Source organism: Papio anubis, chromosome 18, assembly GCF_008728515.1.
Source record: "Papio anubis isolate 15944 chromosome 18, Panubis1.0, whole genome shotgun sequence".
Classification (NCBI taxonomy): Eukaryota; Metazoa; Chordata; class Mammalia; order Primates; family Cercopithecidae; genus Papio; species Papio anubis.
The window spans coordinates 1,391,655-1,412,498 of NC_044993.1; the positions used below are offsets into that span (position 1 = coordinate 1,391,655).

Sequence of the window (20,844 nt, forward strand, 5' to 3'; positions counted from 1 at the left end):
GTAAGAATCAGATGTTTGGAGCTTGGAGATCACTTTGTTTAACCATTTCATTTCAATGACAAGGAAACTGGAGCTCAAGAAGTACTAGAAAAAGTTCTAAAATGTCGAACATGACCCACTTTTAATCTAAGGGTTATGCAATATTACACAATGAAATTGTGCATTTGCACAATTCAGGTTGAAATCATGCTGACCTCAACCCAGGTGGAGGAAGGCTGTGCTCTGCAAAGGGTGGGAGTCAGGTGCTCACATGCCCCTGCCTGCTGCAGAGACCCAAGGTGAAAAGGAGGGTCCCAGGCAGTTCACTAAGGGAGCAGTGATGCAGCCCCCTGCTGCCTCTTGTCCCTCACCCCACCCAGCATGGTCTGGGTGGTGCCCACCTGCCTGTTGCCCACCTTCCTGTTGCAATGTTGGCTACTGAAAGTGAAGGCAGGGGATGAGGTCCCCGAAGGCATGAAGAGGCCACAGCAATGCCTGGGCACCCATACACCCATCAGCCCTCAGAGTCTGTGGGACTGTGGGCTTGCCCATGTGGAGCAGGCCCTGTCTCACTCTCCATGTAGCCCAACCCTCCCTCCCTGCTCACTCAGGGGGCTTCCCTACAGAGCACCAGCAAATCCCAGGGAAATCCACGTGTACTCTCTCAGGTAAGCCTCTGGGACAAAGGAGGTGCTCGACGAGCATCTGGCAGACCTGTCACCTGAGGAAAGGGAGGGTGCTTTTTGAAAATTACTGTTCTGGTTTCTCTGTATCCCAGCCTGACATCCTACTCCAAAGAATAGCAGCCTGCACTCCCGCCTCTAATACACTGGCACGGCACCACTTCCTGTGCTGGGGGCGTATGGGAAGTTGGCAGGGCCCAGTCCGTGGCCCTGGCCATGGCCTGACAGCCTGAGGCTGATTTAATCAGAAACTCTGTTCACGGTGGAGCTACTACTGACGACCGCATTTCTCACAGGCGACATCCTGTGCACACCAGAGGCCCCTCGTGTCTTTGGGTCACATGTCCCTATTGGACAGGTAGAACATTCTGGGTACAGCAGCCCTATGCAAAGACGACATTTCTCTTTTTTTTTTTTGAGACGGAGTCTCGCTCTGTCGCCCAGGCTGGAGTGCAGTGGCGCGATCTCAGCTCACTGCAAGCTCCGCCTCCCGGGTTCACGCCATTCTCCTGCCTCAGCCTCCCGAGTAGCTGGGACTACAGGCGCCCGCCACCGCGCCCGGCTAGTTTTTTGTATTTTTAGTAGAGACGGGGTTTCACCGTGTTAGCCAGGATGGTCTCGATCTCCTGACCTCGTGATCCGCCCGTCTCGGCCTCCCAAAGTGCTGGGATTACAGGCTTGAGCCACCGCGCCCGGCCTTTTTTTTTTTTTTTTTTAAGACAGAGTCTCACTCAGTTGCCCAGGCTGGAGTGCAGTGGCACCATCTTGGCTCACTGCAAGTTCCGCCTCCCGGGTTCACGCCATTCTCATGCCTCAGTCTCTCGAGTAGCTGGGACCACAGGCGCCCGCCACCACGCCCGGCTAATTTTTTTGTATTTTTTTTTTAAGTAGAGACGGGGTTTCACGGTGTTAGCCAGGATGGTCTCAATCTCCTGACCTTGTGATCTGCCTGCCTCGGCCTCCCAAAGTGCTGGGATTACAGGTGTGAGCCACCGCGCCTGGCCGTCATTTCTTAAAGTCTTACATATGTGAGAGTTTTTTGTTCTGTTTTTTGAGAGTCTCACTCTGTCGCCCAGGCTGGAGTGCAGTGGCACCATCTCAGTTGCTGCAACCTCCACTTCTCGGGTTCAAGAGATTCTCCCACCTCAGCCTCTTGAGTAGCTGGGATTACAGGCACACATTGCCAGTCTCAAAAAAATAAATAAATAAATAAATAAATAAATAAAAAACATAAAATAAAATAAAATAAAAAAAGAAATGGAGTCTCACTCTGCCGCCCAGGCTGGAGTGCAGTGGCACAATCTTGGCTCACTGCAACCTCCGCCTGCCAGGGTCAAGCAATTCTCCTGCCTCAGCCTCCCGAGTAACTGGGATTACAGGAGCACACTACCATGCCCTGTTAATTTCTTCTGTATTTTAGTAGAGACAGGGTTTTACCATGTTGCTCAGACTGGTCTCGAACTCCTGAGCTCAGGCAATCCGCCCGCCTCGGCCTCCCAGAGTGCCGGCATTACAGGTGTGAGCCACCGCGCCCAGCTGCAAAGTATTATTTTTACTAAGTGATCCTGCTAGGAGAATTTTTAATTCAAAAAGAGATATAAAGAAAAAACAGGCTGGGTGTGGTGGCTCATGCCTGTAATCCAGTACTTTGGGAGGCTGAGGTGGGCAGATCACGAGGTCAGGAGATCGAGACCATCCTGGCTAACACAGTGAAACCCCATCTCTACTAAAAAAAAAAACCACAAAAAATTAGCTGGGTGTGGTGGTGGGTGCCTGTCGTCCCAGCTACGCGGGAGACTAGGGCAGGAGAATGGCGTGAACCCAGGAGCCTACAGTGAGCCAAGATGGCGCCACTGCACTCCAGCCTGGGCGACAGAGCGAGACTCTGTCTCAAAAAAAAAAAAGGAAAACAACAACAACAACAAAAGGAAAAACGATTTTCTTGTCCTTTATACAGTGTCAGACTATTTCCTGAAGACTTCTTGAACAGGCACCATATTCCACTGGTTCTACAATGACGTGTTTACTCCATCCCGTAGTAAGCAAAGCCTGCCTGCATGAAGGTGCTTCTACGTGACAATTATCTGCAAAACTCAACATCAGGTGGCTAACGTCTATATTCCCAGCAACTTAGAAGGCTCGGGCACGAGGACTGCTTGAGTCCAGGAGTTGGAGACCAGCCTGAGCAACATAGCAAGACCTCATCTCAAAAAGCCAACAGAAAACCCTCAACATTAGGGAATAAAATGACGTGGTATCTTTAGAGGGTTTATGTCCCTGGAATTACTTAAAATCAATGATTCTCAGAATTACCTGGAGGGCTTGTTTTTAACAAACCACTGGCTGGGCTCTCCCTGGAGTTTCAGACTCAGTCTGTCCGGGGTGGGGCTGAGAACCTGACCTCTCACCTACTGCCGGGACAGCCGTGGCTGAGGGTGAGGCCCCACGCCAGGAGGTCACAGCTATCAATCCAGGCTGCACTCTCCTCACCTGTGCAGCAGGGACATGGCCCTGACCTTGGCCTGCTGTGACCCAAAACAGGTCAGGGGCACCGGATGCAAAGCCTGTCACGCAGCAGGATTCCAGCATGCGAGTGTTGCTGGCTTGGCCTCTTCTGTGCCATGAAGGCCCTGGAACCTGACGGCCAATTGGGCTGCCAGCCACCCTCCTGCATACCCTACAAGCTGTGGCCCGCTTTGCCAGCTGTTCCAGGTGAGGCCCAGCCTGAAGCGGGCACGGGTAGGACCGAGAAGGCTGGGTGACATGGGGAGCCACTCCTGCCAACAGCACGCACCAAGACGCCTGAGCTTGCAGCGCAGCTCCCTCCCTCCCTCTGGGTCTCAGCAGCCCAGTCACACTGGCTCCCTCCACTCACTGTTTTCCTCTGCAGCCATCTGGTGGACCCAACTTTCCCCTAGATGCTCTTTGTGACAATCATAGGGTGTTCTCCACCCTCCTGGCAGGACGCTGACTGACAGTTCTTCCCATTGTGTCTATCAGAAACAGCCAGGGCACCTCGCCACTGTGACACATGCACCCTGACCCTGTTCCCAGAGGTCCTGACTCACCAGGTCTCAGGGGAGGCCTGGCACAAAAGGCCTCAGGTTAACTGTAACATGCAGAGTTATAAAAACAAACAAAACACAAACATACAGAAAAATCTGGCTCTCAGACACCAGTGAAAACCTTTCAGCGCTGACTGCCGAGGCTTTAGCATTTGGGGGTCCTCCTACAGTGTAGATACTGGCTCCTGGGAGAGAAGCTAGAGAGCCAGGAGCCAGCTTCTGTCACCTGGTGCCAGGACGGGAGACACCTGTTTCTGTAACCAACACTGATATGCAAAACACACACAGAGGGCACTCCAAAAAACCTGAGAGACCTGCCGAACCACTTCCAAGCAGGCAGTTTTCAGGTCCCTGCTCCAGTCAGGGAAACTGGAAATAGAGGTCAAGGATCATGCCCAGGTTCTAAGATCCATCATTCCATCATTCCCCACACATATTTATAGAGTCCTCTGTGCGCACGAGCTCTGGGGCAGGAAACACGATACGTACATCTAACAACAACAACAACAAACCACAAAGGCCTCCAGGGCTTCAGGAGACACCCCCGGGGATCCTGCAGAGTTCTGACTCCAATGCATCTTTCTGTGATCTGACATTCCACATGAAATTTAATTAGAAAATGTACACGTTTTAACCAAGTCTTTAAATACCTATCCCTTCAACCTCTAAGTTGTCACCTTCAGGGGCAGGTGTGGGCCACCGGGGCTTCCTCCCCCAACCCCCGCAGGCAGAAAGCCCAGGGGAGCCTGCTCGCAGCAAGAAGGCCTTGAGAAGGGCCTTGCAGGGCCAAGTCAACAGGGCCGAATCCTGGAGTGCACGCACTGCACGCCTTCCTTTTCTGTGCGCCGTTTATTATCACTCCAGACAGAAATCACAGTGATTATGATTCCCTAATAGCTACCAGAAATGTACAGGGCTGCTAAGGCCTCAGCATAATGGAGCGCCAATTCAGATTTGAGCGAATTACAATCCAGTTCCCCGCTCTGAACCTCACCGGGCCGCCCACAGGCAGAGTTTTGTAAACAGCACTTTGTATGCCACGCAATCCCCCCAAGGTCTGACTTCCACCCTTCAACCTAGGCACTTCTTCTGTAAGACAGGATTTTTAAACACTAGGCATAAATGGGCCGGGCGCAATGGTTCACGCCTGTGATCCCAGCACTCTGGGAGGCCGAGGTGGGCGGATCACTTGAGGTCAGGAGTTCGAGAACATCCTGGCCAACATGGCGAAATCCCATCTCTACTAAAAATACAAAAATTAGCTGGGTGTGGTGGTGTACGCCTGTAGTCCCAGCTACTTGGGAGACTGAAGCAGGAGAATCGCTTGAACCCATGGAGGCGAAGGCTGCAGTGAGCCGAGATTGTGTCACTGCACTCCAGCCTGGGTGACAGAGTGAGAATCCGTCCCAGAAAAAACAAAACAAAACAAAACAAAAACACCAGCCATCAATGCCCAGAAGGAGCCAAGCAGTGAAGACAAAACAGCACTGACAGCGAAGAGGCTGTAGCTGTTATGCTCCTGGCTTGTGGCAACCTCCACACATTTCCTGGCTCCTGGCTAATGTGGGGAGGGTAAGGAGCCAGAAACACAGACTTGGGAGGCTCTAGAGGCCTCGAGGACAGCTGCAAAAACTCTCAGAGCTCAGGAACCACAGCGGTGTGAGTGCTGCCAGTCAAGGCCCGCAGCACAGAGCCGCAACGCTTCCTTCCTAGAAGCAAAAAGCTGAGATGAGCTGTGAGAACCATGCCTGAACGCTCTCAGGCATGTCACTGCGACTCCAGCAAGTGGGGCTGGGCCCGGCCGAGTGCACCCTGGGGCCCCGGACATGGCCGCAGGCAGGGAGGAACCGGAGGGGCAGGCGGGGCCATTCCTTACACTGTGTCTCTGACATCTCTCGGGATCCGAGAATTCCAATCTCGAAAAGCTTCATTTTCTTTGTCAAATTCCCGTTCGTCTTCGCCAATGGTCACCGTAAACCTTTTCTCTTCAAAGTCAGGCTCCTGTTCTTTTCGGATAGTTGCTTTTTTTAAAACCTACCATTGTAAGAAGAAAGAAGTCAACACGGAGTGGAATACTGGGCGTCGCTGTTAGGAAACACAAAAGCGGCCGCCCCACCCGACCGCAGCAGCCCCCCAGGAGCAGGAGCCGCCGGCTGCAAGTGCTCGAGGGTGAGGGGCGGGCACAGCACAGGCGTCTTTCTGGGCAGGGCAGTCTGTGCCCGTCTCTGCATGAACAGCTGCCCCCAGCCTCCGTGTGCCCACGTGAGGTACTTATCACTTCCTTCAACCACCCTTGGAACTGAACTCACGGTTCAGTTACTCAGTGACAAGCAGCACGTGGAGTGGCTGGAGTCTCAGAGGGAAGGAGGTGACATGCTGAGGGAGTAAGGAGGAACATCTTGTCCATCATTTCCCAGCAGAGAGGCTGACCAGGAATATGAGGAAGCGGGGCTGGGTGCCGGCAGAGTGGTTCCCAGAGCTTAAGTTCATACACTGGGGCCAACATGGGCCTAGAGGGAGGGAGTGTGCAGTGACGGGGCCAGAAAGCCCCCAGCTCTCTCCAGAAGAACAGTCTCAGGAGCATGGGGCGCAGATCCCGGGGTGCGGCGAGGGCAGCCTCACCAGGCTTTCTGTGAGTGGCTGGAGACTGCACCCTGTGCTCCTGGGCAGCGCCAGTCGGGGGCCCAGTGCTGATCCAGCCCCATGAAGACAGTGGGTATGCCCTGGACTGAACTTCCTGGCCTACTGGGTTGCTGCCTGAGACAGTTAGATCTAATCCTCCATCTTTCTGGGCCTGGTGGCGCATGCCTGTAATCCCAGCTACTTGGGAGGCCGAGGCAGGAGAATCACATGAACCTGGGATGTGGAGGCTACGATGAGTCGAGATTGGGCTATTGCACTCCAGCGTGGGCGACAAGAGCGAAACACCCGTCTCACAAAAAAAAAAAAAAAAAAAAAGACACCACAGAAACCGACCCCTAACTTCGGAGCTGTTTTTCTGGGGCTTTCTATGGCTGTCTCTGGACTGAGGAAATCCCAGTTTTGTCAAGAACCACTCCTGTAATAGCATCTTTCTTGTCAGGATTTCTGCCGAATTCTGTTACCTCCTTTGCATGCCGGAGTCCTCGTTCCCAGGCACTCTCTGTTGGGGGCTCTGGAGGGGGTGGAGGCAAAATTTCATCAACTACCGGCCCACCCTGTTGAAAAATGAGAAGGGAGAAGGTGAGAAAGTAAAACTTTCAAGTGTACAGAGAAACCAGACAGTAAAAACACCAACTACAACACCAGCTGGCCGCGTGTGGCTGCTCTCCTTCCACCAAGCCTCACTCCGTCCCCAGAAAGCCGAGGCCTGCTTCCACTCGGGACAACAGAAGCAGCTGAAAGGGGGCACTGAGCCTGCGCTAAGGCACAGCGACTTGTCTTAAGCTTGAGATTCAGACAGAGCTCAGCTGGCTGATGTGCTAACAATGAAAGAAGAGGCATCACGCACCCAAGGGTTGGCGGGCATCAGCGGGTGAGGTCCGAGAGGCGGGGCGCCATTAGGCGGGAAGGGGTCGGCTTTGGTGATTAGGGAGTAGTTCCCCTTGTCGTTCACTCCAGGGTGTATAAACCTACAATTCATTCCCCAGGTACAGTTCCCTATGGAAACAAAAGTGAGATCAGAAAGGGTCCACAAGAGCCTAACTGCACAAGGGCAGCTGCCGGGGTTGGGGGTGGGAGAGGGCAGAGGCCATGTTTACCCAGGCCTGATGGTGAGCCACACAGCAGCGGGGACTGAACGGGCAGGTGAGTGGGATAAGCCTGGAGAGGCTGAGCCAGGCAGCTGCACCTGCCCAGGCACAGCAGTTCCCCAGAGGCTGCCAGGAACCCATGGCGCCTTGGTCAGGGAAACAGCCCGTTTCAGAGTCACTTTGTGGAGAGTTCATGCATACCAACTGTCTGAGTATTAATTTTCCCCTTAAACCAGAAAAGCCCCAGAGCCTTGCTTCCAGCCCTGGCCCAGGCTCATCTAGGTACACCTGGATGTTAACTGTATTTCTGCTGACACAGACATCAATGAGAAGCATTAACAATGATCAGAAGCCTGCAGGTGTGCTCAGGGTGCCCTTGGCCACCTCTGTACATCTGCATTTCTCTTATGAAAATTCTCACAGAGCATTTCAAGATGTTTCTGGAATTTAAACAGGGCTTTTACACTTTGCTCATAAATAACAATCACAAAACTTCATCTTCAACAGAACATCAGAGTTAGTAAAGGAAACCTCGACTTTTCAGTGCAGAATATAAGACATCTAAGTGTTTAATTACTGAATCACTTTTTAAAAATGTACTTTTTTGAATAGATAATATGTATACATTGTTTAAAACCAAATATGGCATATAGTATCTAAGTGATTTTAGAAATTTTTTCAATGGGTTAACTGCAGTTAGATTTTAAATCATTTAAAATTTTAATCTTAAACATCATTAACACTTAAGCTTGCATTAAAACCAACTCAACACAACATAATAACAATATCAATCCAAATTAAACATGAAAGAAAGTAAACTTAAAATTGCTTATCTGGAAATGCAAAAATGACAAACTAATTTTTAAAATTTCTAAAAGCATTTCAGAGATCACACATAAGTCAAAAGAGGTTGTGAGGCCAGGCACAGTGGCTCACGCCTGTAATCCCAGCATTTTGGGAGGCCGAGGCGGGAGGATCGCGAGGTCAGGAGATCGAGACCATCCTGGCTAACAGTGAAATCCCATCTCTACTAAAAAAAAAAAAAAATACAAAAAATCAGCCTGGCATGGTGGCAGGCGCCTGTAGTCCCAGCTACTCGGGAGGCTGAAGTAGGATAATGGCATGAACCCGGGAGGTGGAGCTTGCAGTGAGCCAAGATTGCGCCACTGCACTCTAGCCTGAGTGACAGAGCGAGACTCCATCTCAAAAAAACAAAACAAAACAAACAAAAGAGGTTGGGAAATGTTATTCTATAGGAGGTTCAAAAATCCAGAGCCTCAGAGAGATTTAAAGAAAAACCGACTATGCAGTCACACATCTAAGACTCAACACACCACAGAGCTCTTCATGGTTTGCCTCTGAAAATACTCATGCAGTATTCAAAATCACGTGTGTAACTAAACAAGTAACAAAAGCTCATCGTAAAAAATGTCCAAGTACAGAAAAGTGCTGACAACAGAAACCACAGCTTTTCTGTACTCCCTTTTCCTGTTTTTCAGACGGAGTCTCGCTCTGTCACCCAGGCTGGAGAGAAATGACGCAATCCTGGCTCACTGCACCCTGCACCTCCTGGGTTTCAGCGATTCTCCTGCCGCAGCCTCCTGAGTAGCTGGGGTTACAGGTGGACACCCCCACGCCCAGCTAATTTTTATATTTTTAGTAGAGACAGGGCTTCACCATGTTGGCCAGGCTGGTCTTGAACTCCTGACCTTGTGATCTGCCCGCCTCAGCCTCCCAAAGTGTTGGGATTACAGGCATGAGCCACCGCACTCGGCCTCTGTACTACTTTTTCATCTAGAATATGTATCTGGGTGGTGGCTAAATGTTATTGTTCTTCTATTTACAAAAATTTTTAGGACATCACCTACGAACCTGCTGTCAAAAAAGATCCTTTCTCACTGATATTGGCAGGGGGAGAAAAGAGGAATAAGGCAGAAGAGAACAAACCAGCAAGCACCGAAGAGCAAGCCGAGAAGGTGAGCGTGGGGCTGCCACCAGACACCAGACGCTGATGGGTGAGTGTTCAGCTCTCAGGAGCCACCTGCCCGGGGGTGCTGAGCGCTGCCCTGCCCCTGGCCAGAGTAAAGGGGAAGATGGCTCTGGAAAGCAGCACAGTTGGCCTGCACATCTAGCTGGGACACACACAAAGCAGATGTCAGGCAAAAAGAACACTGCTGTCCCATCCACCTTTTTAAAATGTGAACTTTTATCTGTGTAGGAACACACCCAACTGTTGGGAATGTGGGAAGAGGCTTTAGATTTTATTTTCTCGACTTCTGCCAGTCCATTTTTCCTTTTTTTTTTTTTTTTGAGACAGAGTCTTGCTCTGTTGCCCAGGCTGGAGTGCAGTGGAGTGATCTAGGCTCATTGCAACTTCTGCCTCGTGGGTTCGAGCAATTCTCCTGCCTCAGCCTCCTGAGTAGCTGGGATTACAGGTGGACACCCCCATGCCCAGCTAATTTTTGTATTTTTAGTAGAGATGGGGTTTTGCCATGCTAGCCAGGCTGGTCTCAAACTCCTGACCTCAGGTGATCCGCCCGCCTCGGCCTCCCAAAGAGCTGGGATTACAGGTGTCAGCCACCGTCCCCAGCCTTACTTTCATAGTTTAAAAAGCAATTTGTTTAAAAAAAAAAAAAAAAAGAAATTATCCGAAAATGGAAGCAAAAATAAAGATCTTCTGGTATACAAACTGTATACTCTTCTGTTTCTAACTGGGACTTCAAACCCAAAATTTATGTGGATTGTGATTCTAACAGTATAAAGACAGTCCTGCAGATATTGCGTACAAAGACACGGCCTCAGGCCAGAAGAGGACAAGGACAGAGGCTGCTGGAGCGGGGCGGAGGCAGCTCCTTCACTGCTGAAATGTCTAATACTATGTCTGGCTTCAAGGCAGGATGATGGTCTTTTTCTTCACTGGAATGTCAGCACAGTAGCAACTGTTTTTGTTTTTTCTGAGACGGAGTTTTGTTCTTGTTGCCCAGGCTGGAGTGCAATGGCACGATTTCAGCTCACTGCAACCTCCACCTCCCAGGTTCAAGTGATTCTCCTGCCTCAGCCTCCCAAATAGCTGGAATTACAGGCATGCACCACCACGTCTGGCTAATTTTGCATTTTTAGTAGAGATGAGGTTTCTCCATGTTGGTCAGGCTGGTGTTGAGCTTGCGACCTCAAGTGATCCACCCACCTCGGCCTCCCAAAGTGCTGGGATTACAGGCATGAGTCACCGCGCCCGGCCAACTATTTTATTCTCTTATTAATCTTCATGTCTGTGTAAACATTGTGTTATTTTACATATATGAAATATTTCATAATAAAATGAAATACTTGTAAATAAAAAATACCCACCCACTCTAAAAGGTACACTGTGAAGTCGACCTCCTACCCCACGGCCATTGCCAGAGGCAGTTATGAATATACTGGGGCTCCATCCATCAATCATTCCCCCTTTTACCTGAGAATATACATCATGCTCTGTGTTGAGCCTCGTTTTTTTTTTGTTTTTTTTTTGTTTTTTTTTTTTTTTTTTTTTGGACGGGGTCTCGCTCTGTCGCCCGGGCTGGAGTGCAGTGGCCGGATCTCAGCTCACTGCAAGCTCCGCCTCCCGGGTTCACGCCATTCTCCGGCCTCAGCCTCCCGAGTAGCTGGGACTACAGGCGCCCGCCACCTCGCCCGGCTAGTTTTTTGTATTTCTTAATAGAGACGGGGTTTCACCATGTTAGCCAGGATGGTCTCGATCTCCTGACCTCGTGATCCGCCCGTCTCGGCCTCCCAAAGTGCTGGGATTACAGGCTTGAGCCACCGCGCCCGGCCTGAGCCTCGTTTTTTTTTACTGAACAATGTAACTACAGAAAGGGAACCTGCACGCTCAGCAGCAACAAACCCAAACTGGATCAGGGAAACAGACAGGAAACGTGGAAAATCCAGAAACTAAACAGAGATGGCAGGAAGTGAGGCTCAGCTCACGCTCCAGCACAGCCCACATGAAATATCTTTAAATGTCTCTTCTGATTTTGAATACGGTAAATATCCATTCCCTGTTTCCTTGGTTCACATGGGTCATTTCTATTGACATGTATAATGGTATTAGAAATTGAGAAAGGCCTTTAAAGATAACTCATTATTGAACAACAACAAGGTATCCAATAAATAGTAACCAATATTTATGAAACTAGTTTAAAATACTTGGTGAGAGGAGTGGCATTCTTTGCCTTTTTGCGAATCCCTTGAATGCTAACCCTGGAAAACCCCTGGCCTCCCATCTGTGTGCGATCAGCCATGAAGGGCTGCTGTGGCTGAAGCAGGAGAGGACATTATAGACCCACTTACAGACTCAAGCTAGAAAGGGAGGGGCATCTAAAAGCCTTTTCAGATGTGCTGAGAGCTTCTTCCTGACACCACACTCAGCATGGGAAGGCTCCTTACAGTGAGCTGCAATCGAATCCTATCACCACCCTTTCCCAGCTTGGCTTCTCTGAAATCCATTGGTCTATCTTGAACTTTGAATGGGTCTTTTACAAAGGCATGATTCTGTGACATCCTGCAATGGTCACCTGAGAAAGTCCTGACTCACCGAGAAGCTGGTGAGCACACAAACCAATTTTCAACTGAAAGCTTCAATTTTTTTTTTTTTTTTTTTTTTGAGACGGAGTCTCGCTCTGTAGCCCAGGCTGGAGTGCAGTGGCCGGATCTCAGCTCACTGCAAGCTCCGCCTCCCGGGTTCACGCCATTCTCCGGCCTCAGCCTCCCAAGTAGCTGGGACTACAGGTGCCCGCCACCTCGCCCGGCTAGTTTTTTGTATTTCTTAGTAGAGACGGGGTTTCACCATGTTAGCCAGGATGGTCTCGATCTCCTGACCTCGTGATCCACCCGTCTCGGCCTCCCAAAGTGCTGGGATTACAGGCTTGAGCCACCGCACCCGGCCGAAAGCTTCAATTTTAATACTGCTAACACTGTCCGTTGTTCCTCTTGAAGCCGCGGGCTCACTTTGTTCCTGCCAGGACCCGGACCTGCATGCCCCGGCATGTCTGCCAGTCTTCGTCATGAATGTGTGCTCCACGGAGAGCGCACAGGGTCAGCCGCAGCTCAAGCCTTGCACGTGCTGCCCTTTGAGGCCGCTGGACTTGAGTGCTGGCAGGGGCTCTACCGGCGCTGCCACTCCGCCATGCTGAGTACTGAGAGACATGCACAGTAGGACCCCTCCTCTGCTTTCTGGCTTTCCACAATTTCAGTTACCTGTGGTCTGAAAATATTAGACAATTCCAAAAATAATTCCTAAGTTTTAAATGATGTTCTGTGTTGAGTAGCAAGATGAAATCTTGTGCCGACCTCCTCTGTCCCACCTGGGACACGAATCCTCCCTTTGTCCAGCAGATCCATGCTGTCCACGACGCTAACTGCCCACTAGTCATCTAGCAGCCCTCTTGGCCACCAACAACCGTTGGGAGCACGGTGGTGCTGTGCTCACTGTGGCTGTGACCCACGATCACTGGGGGCAGATGACCTTCCTCCTGACGCATCGGCAGGAGATCACGAGGGGCCCAATGCCACATGGCAAGGCCTCCTTGTCATCACGCGAGCGTTTCATCTCACGTCATCAGATGGCTGAGTGCAGTAAAGTGAGCTCTTCTGAGAGACCATGATCACATTTTTATTGCAATTGCTCTATTTTATGATTGGCTATTGCTGTTAATCTCTTACTGTGCCTAATTTATAAATTAAATTTTATCATAGGGATGTACTTATAAAATCATGGAACTGTATACTTAAAATGGGTCAATTTCATGGCACATAAATATTACTTTAGTAAAGTTTTTTTAAAAGACCTTATAAATAATAATAAATAAAACATCTGTACTCAAGTGTAAGATTTAATTAAATTACAATTCTTACTACTACAGCACAGACATGAAGTAAAGTGGCATGGGAGGCCGAGGTGGGCGGATCATTTGAGGTCAGGAGTTCGAGACCAGCCTGACCAACTGAAACACAAAATTTAGCCACTACCAAATTACAAAAATTAGCCAGGCATGGTGGCCTGTGCCTATAATCTCAGCTACTCAGGAGGTTGAGGCAGGAGAATAGCTTGAACCCGGGAGGCGGAGGTCGCAGTGAGCTGAGATCATACCACTGCACTCCAGCCTGGGCAACAGAGACAGACTGTCTCAAAAAAGTAAAATAAAATAAAATAAAAATAAATAAATATAGTTTTGACCTCAGGGTCCCCTGAAAGGGTCTCAAGGACTCCCAGGGGTTCACAGACAACACTCAGACCTGCTGCTTTAAACACAGTTTTGCAAGGATTCAAAACTGAGCAAAAGACGTTTCTTCAAGGCAGACCCAGGACAAATGAGCTACCGAGCACATGAAAACAGACAGCTCGGCACAAACCTTCAGGGAAGGCAGATCAAAAGCCAGGAAGGTGTTACCTCCCACCACTGGAATGGCTACTACCAAAAAAACAGAACAGAGTACTGGTGAGGACGTGGAGAAACCGGACACCTCCACGCTGCTGCTGGGAAAGTCCAACGGCAGAGCCACTGTGGAAAACAGCCTGGCGGCTCCTCGAAAGATGAAACACACAACCACCACGTCGTCCGCAACTCCACTGCCAGGCTGCTTGCGAACGAACTGAAAGCAGGGTCTGGAGAGAGACTTTTACGCCCATGTTCACAGCAGCTCTACTCACAATTGCCTGGAGGTGGAAGCCACCCAAGTGTCCATCCACAGATAAGGATACACCCCACACGGCTACTCCACACTAAGAAATAGAGGTCAGATTTTTTTTTTTTTTTTTTTGAGACGGAGTCTCACTGTGTCTCCCAGGCTGGAGTGCAGTGGCGCGATCTCGGCTCACTGCAAGCTCCGCCCCCCGGGTTCACGCCATTCTCCCGCCTCAGCCTCCCAAGTAGCTGGGACTACAGGCGCCCGCTACCGCGCCCGGCTAGTTTTTTGTATTTTTAGTAGAGACGGGGTTTCACCATGTTAGCCAGGATAGTCTCGATCTCCTGACCTTGTGATCCACCCGCCTCGGCCTCCCAAAGTGCTGGGATTACAGGCTTGAGCCACCGCGCCCGGCGAGGTCAGATTTTTTTTGTGTGTGAAACCAAGTCTCATTCCGACACCCAGGCTGGAGTGCAGTGGTGTGATCTCGGCTCACTGCAACCTCTGCCTCCTGGGTTCAAGTGATTCTCCTGCCTTGGCCTCCTGAGCAGCTGGAATTACAGGCATGCTCTACCACGTCCAGCTAATTTTGTATTTTTAGTAGAGACAGGGTTTCGCCATGTTGAGCAGGCTGGTCTCCAACTCCTTGAGTGATCCACCCGCCTCGGCCTCCCAAAGTGCTGTGATTACAGGCATCAGCCACCGCACTTATTATCCAATCTTAAAAAGGAAGAAGGCCAGGCATGGTGGCTCACACCTCTAATCCCAGCACTTTGGGAGGCAGGGGCAGAAGGATCCCTTAAGCCCCGGAGTTTAAGATCAGCTTGCATAACACAGTGGGACCCTGTCTCTACAAATAATAAAGTTAGCTGGGCAAAGTGGCATGCCTGTAGTCCCAGTCATGTGGAAAGCTGAGGCAGGAGGACGGCTTGAGCCCAGGAAGTCAAGGCTGCAGTAAGCCATGATCATGTCACTGTACTCCAGCCTGGGTGACAGTGAGATCCTGTCCAAAAAAAAAAAAAAAAAATCCTGATGACCGATGACCCTTGAGGACATTATGCTAAGTAAAATAAACCAGTCACAAAAGGACAAATACTGTATGATTCCACTTGTACGTGGTACTTAGAACAGTCAGCATTCAGAGACAACACCACCGCAGGTGCTAGGAGGCTGGTGGGAGGAATGAGAAGTCGTTTCACAGGTACAGAGTTTGAGTTCTGTAAGCTGAAAAAGTCCTGGAGATGGATGGTGGTGATGGTTATGACACAGCAACATGAATGTATTAACACTGAACCGTACACTTAAAAAATGGTATTCCAGCCAGGTGCGGTGGCTCACGCCTGTAATCCCAGCACTTTGGGAGGCTGAGGCAGGTGGATCACAAGGTCAGGAGATTGAGACCATCCTGGCTAACACGGTGAAACCCCATCTCTACCAAAACTACAAAAAAATTAGCTGGGCGTGGTGGCAGGTGCCTGTAGTTCCAATTACTCACGAGGCTGAGGCAGGAGAATCACTTGAACCCTGGAGGTGGAGGTTGCAGTGAGCCGAGATGGCGCCACTGCACTCCAGCCTGGGCGACAGAGCGAGATTCTGTCTCAAAAAAAAAAAAAAAACGAAAAAAGGTATTCCACCACAATTTAAAAAAACTGGGGGGAGCAGAGCCAAGGAGATCAGACCCAAAAAATGGACTGGGATGCTTGTTCACTGAGGGATAAATCAGAAACCCAAAGTAGGGGCCGGGTGTGGTGGCTCACACCTGCAATCCCAGCACTTTCGGAGGCTGAGGCGAGGGGATCACCTGAGGTCAGGGTTGAAGTTCAAGACCAGCCTGGCCAACATGATGAAACCCCATGTCTGCTAAAAATACAAAAATTGGTTGGGGGTGGTGGCAGATGCCTGTAATCGCAGTTATTTGGGAGGCTGAGACGAGAGAATCGTCTGAACCCTGGAGGTGGAGGTTCCAATGAGCTGAGATCCCACCATTGCACTCCATCCAGCGAGGGTCACAGAAAAAAAAAAAAAAAAAAAAAAAAAAAAGAAACCCAAAGTGGGACACAGTTTAAAGAAGGTGCTACTTACTCCCCTGTGGACACAACTTTGTGTCCAATGATCCAACTCAGGCCCATGAGAGGTAAAAACAGCCCACGAAGAATTACAGCTCCAGTTGTTGTGTACGTGCCGTGGAGCTGGGCAGGCGCAAACAAAGCCCGGATCTCTAAAATGTGAGCGAGTTGTGTTCCCAGTGCATTCTGTTGTCAATTGGTCACAAATCTCAACGTGTCCACTAAGCAATTATATCACAATGTGTCACAGAGATAAAGCTAGGAGAGGCCGGGGTAGTGGCTCCTGCCTGTCATCCCCATACCTTGGGAGGCTGAGGTGGAAGGACTGCTTGAGCCTAGTATTTGAGATCAGCCTGAGCAATATACTGAGACCCCGTCTCTACAAGTAATTTAAAAAAGAAAGATGGGCTCTTGTTATGTTGCCCAGGCTGGTCTCGAACTCCTGGGCTCAAGTGATCTTCCCAACTCAGCTTCCCAAAGTGCTAGGATTACAGGTACGAGGTACCACACCCAGCCACCAACTTTTTTCTAAGAAAATAATTTTCTAATTTTGATACAATTCACATAACATAAAATACTCCCATTTAACGTGTATGATTCACTGGTTTGCAGTATATTCACAAAGTTGTGTAAGCATCACCACTAGCTAGTTCTAGAACATTCCATCACCCTAAAGAGGAAATTCTGTACTCACTAGCTATTACTCTCCACACCTAGCCCAGGCAATGATGAATCAATCTGCTTTCTGTCTCTGTGGATTTGTTGGCTTCTATGCTCCCTTCTGTCACTCAGCATGTGTCTTTAAAGCTTGTCCACATTGTGGCGTGAGTCACAATCTGCTTTCTGTCTCTGTGGACCTGTGGCCTTCTGTGCTCCCTTTTGTCACTCAGCACATCTTCAAGGTTTGTCCACATTGTGGCGTGAGCCAGTGCTTCATTCCCTTTATGGCCAAGCAGCATTCCAGTGCATGGACAGGCCACACTTGTTCATCCATTCCTCAGTTGTCGGGTACCTGGGTTGTTTCTTCTCTTTGGTTACTGCATGTCATGCTGCTGTGAACATTCGCGCACAAGCTTTCACATGAATGCACGTGTCCATTTCTCTTGGATGCATACCTGGAGTTGAACTGCTGGGTCATACAGTGAGTAGCCAGCAGCTTCTGAGGAACTATCTTCTGAAGCAGCTGCACCGTTTTACCCTCTCACCAGCAGTGAATGAGGGCTCTAACATCTCCATATCCTTGCCAACACAACAAACTTCATTTTGTTTTTAAAATAACTTGTTGTTATTGCAGGGATCATAAACTGATGAATTTCAATTTCATAAAAACTGCAGGTAGGCAGAAACATTTAAGTCCAAATTTCTCACAACAAAGAAGCAGCAGGAGACATGATCTAGAAAACGATAAGAATCAGCCACTTCCTCTGTATCGTATTACCTCGCTCTACAGAATAAAAATACTTCTGAAATGAGTTATTGATAATGCCTGATTAAGCCGCAAAAATGCTGCCTTATCTAGCTTCTGCTTTCTTTTTTTTTTTTAAGAGACAGTCTCACTGTTGCCCAGCCTGGAGAACAGTGGCACAATCATGGCGCAACTGCAGCCTCAACCTCCCAGGCTCAAGTGATCTGCCCCCCTCAGCACCCACCCCCTACTCCCCACGTAGCTGGGACTACACGTGCGTGCCACCAGGCCCTGTTAATTTTTCATTTTTTGTAGAGACAAGGTCTCACTATGTTGCCCAGGCTGGTCTCAAACTGATTTCTTGACTGTAGAAACCTTCCACATGGTCTCACTCACTGAAACCCAAACTCAGTACTTAGTCTAACTTTGGGGGCACCACCTTCCAATTCTGACCAACCCACGTGATGTGCAGGGAGACAGGATCCTGTCTGTGTTCATCCAGGCATCTCTCAGTGAAGGGAATGAAGAGTTCCAGTAACGATCTTTCTTCATCTGTTTTGTGCTTCTGTTGTTAAATTCTGGAACTAGCTCAGCAGTGAGCCCCGAGCTCCTGGTCCAAAGTCTCCCTGCCCTGGTTGATGCTGCAGCCTCCTGCTGTCGGAACCTAAGGCCAATGCCGACTGGCTGGCCAAGCTTCTGAGTCACACTGCCACCCAGAGACCAGAGCACTGCACTGTGATGGGTGCTGATTCAAAATGACTGCAAATGTGTACACACACATGTGTACAGATTTTTCTCCATCACTTTTATACAGAAATTTGCGACACTGATGTCATTAATTCCCACACTATTATAAAAAAGAGGTCTGCTTAAATTTTCTGAAATACCGACACTGCAAATACCAAAGCTTTTAAAAAATTGTAAGTTTACTTTCCAAAATCTACTGCACATTTCTCTGCATTCTTAGCAGTGTCTGTGACAATCTACAGCTCTAAGTCTACTGCCCACACAGGCTCTCCCCAGTGGGGGCCCCTCACATGCACGTGTGACTTGGGCGAGTCAACTGTTTTTGCTTGGCAAAACCAAGCAAGCACACACCCATAGGAGCGAGCCTGACCCGGGGTTCCCATGAGCCCCACATCATCAGGTCATCTCTTGCACAGGGGCGTTCTCGGCTGCTCTAAGAGCACAGCCTGCCTCTGAATGATGGGACTCTGCCACACCTCAAGGGTGTGTCCTGTCTGTCCCCGATGCTCGATTGGCTCACGTGCCTCTAAGGAGGTTGCGAACAGCTCTCTGCCCCTCAAAGACCCCCTTTCCTTCTGGCTTCACAGCTGTGTTCTGGATCCAGGAGAAGGAAGTCTGGCCTCTGGAGTAGGGGGACTTTAAGGTACTGAAGAGAGTGAATATAGCGTATTTTGTACCTTTAACCTGGCCTCTGAATGGTATGGAATTGGATATTGGTGGAAGAAGAGTGGATAATGGTGTCACAACATCTGGAAAAGAAGTACAGGAAGCTCTTGTGAGCTTTAGACGGCACACACAGGCTGGCAGTGACAAAGTCATCTATGGGCTTACAGCAAAATTGAGAGAGAGAAAAACATCTTCCCACCTCTCCAAGGGGAACGCTCAATTACAAGAAATACACCAAAACTACTGCTGCACATCAAAGATACCCTTACAAGCTGGAAATTCTCATTTCCATTTCCGAATCCCCCAAGACATTAAGCAGCGAAACAAAAAGCCCTAACATCATCAGGCTAAAGAGTTCCGCCACATTTTAAAATGGGTTAGCCCAGATTTTTCTGACAAGATTTTCTTACACCGCCCCCTGCTGCAGCTCCTGAACTCACACCATTACTTCTACAGGACAGAGCCCTGCTGCCTTCAGCGGCCATCTCTGGCCATTTCGAAATCCATTCCACACCAACAAACGCTTCGGACACATCTTACAGGAAAAGGGGCCATCTCTACAGAGGTGGGGAAAATGCTAATTCTGGTGTCTAGAACATTCGGCCTTATGAAAAGGACCACTTTGAAAAATGACTGATGCCATCTGCATTGTAGTTATGGGTCTGCTGCGATCGGAAGGGTCTGGGGCCACCAGTGTGAGAATAAGAATGACCAGGCTGCTCCCACCAAGGCAGTCATTAAAGTGATGAAAGCACCAATACAAGGGCCTATGGCTTACCATCCATGTTGCCACTGCCACCACTACCACTACCTAGCCAGTCTGCCCAGAGGATTGCCTTGAGCAGCGCAGGGCCTGCCAAGGTGAGCCAGCACCACAGCCCCAGAAGCTGGGGCCCCAGCTGACTGCGAGAAGGCCCCACACGCAGACAGTTACCTTTCATGAAGAACCGGCAGGTGGGACGAGGTCTCACCTTCCTGTCACTGGGGTCCTTCACTTCACCTTCTTCCAGGTCATCATCCTGAAACAGAGAACACCATCTGAACGTGGGGGAGGCATCTATCAATCAGCACTGCTTTCTCCAAACCACAAGGGGCAGGAAGCCTGGTGTGGGACCTGGATATTGTGACAGGAATTGAATTCACGTCAATTTTCCAAACCTTAGGTCCCAGATCTGCACAGCAGGGAAGATCAGAGCGCGCCCGGCAGCTCCAAGCGTCCCGCCGCAACACCAAGGAGGAACGCCACGCAGCACACGGGCACCCTACAGAGCAGCTCTCATGACGTTTCTCTTAACTATCAACTCTGGGCAGGAAATAGTGACACCTCAGGGTTTTAAAACTGTTAACATTTAAATAAAATTTGGAGAACAAAATATTTTATGTCCCTTAAACACAAACTTCCTCTTACAATTCTTGGGGAGGGGAGGAGTTGGGTGCCTCGGGGCAGTGATGCCAGCAGCCAAGAGTGGCCCGCCTGGAGGCTCATCCTCAGCCAGCTCCTCACCCTGGCTGTCAAGTCTTAGAACAACCCAGGAGCTCTAAGCTGGGCCTCACCCGCAGGGACTCGGATGCACAGCCAAACCTGACCCTTGCTTGGTGCTCTCCCCAAGCCACCTACTGTCCCAGGGCCTGTTCCCACGGACGTGCAGCTGAGACCCCTCCTGACACCACCCCAGCCCACGTGGGCACCAGCTGCCCACCTGACATCCCTGACACAGGACCATTCAGGATGGAAGTACTCATCACCCCAACCCGGGCCTCCTTCAGCCAGCCCTAGCGTAACCAATCTCCCTCGTCCCATGCAGCCCCCCTTGATCCCCTCCCCGTCTCCTGCACTCT

At 49.9% G+C, this 20,844-nt stretch overlaps 1 protein-coding gene across 2 annotated transcripts in view; it reads right to left on the reverse strand.

The window, feature by feature from the left end:
- ZC3H18 (zinc finger CCCH-type containing 18) overlaps positions 1-20,844 on the reverse strand; it is a 68,669-nt gene that overhangs the window by 31,597 nt on the left and 16,228 nt on the right. Inside the window, exons 3-7 of one of the 2 annotated variants that reach the window (XM_031658030.1) lie at positions 19,940-20,024; positions 19,017-19,088; positions 7,218-7,366; positions 6,832-6,924; positions 5,604-5,761 (exon numbers count right to left, since the gene is read on the reverse strand). In XM_031658030.1, the coding sequence (XP_031513890.1) occupies positions 5,604-5,761; positions 6,832-6,924; positions 7,218-7,366; positions 19,017-19,088; positions 19,940-20,024 (557 nt within the window). The remainder of the gene's footprint in view (positions 1-5,603; positions 5,762-6,831; positions 6,925-7,217; positions 7,367-19,016; positions 19,089-19,939; positions 20,025-20,844) is intronic. The other variant, XM_031658031.1, reaches the window with a different exon arrangement.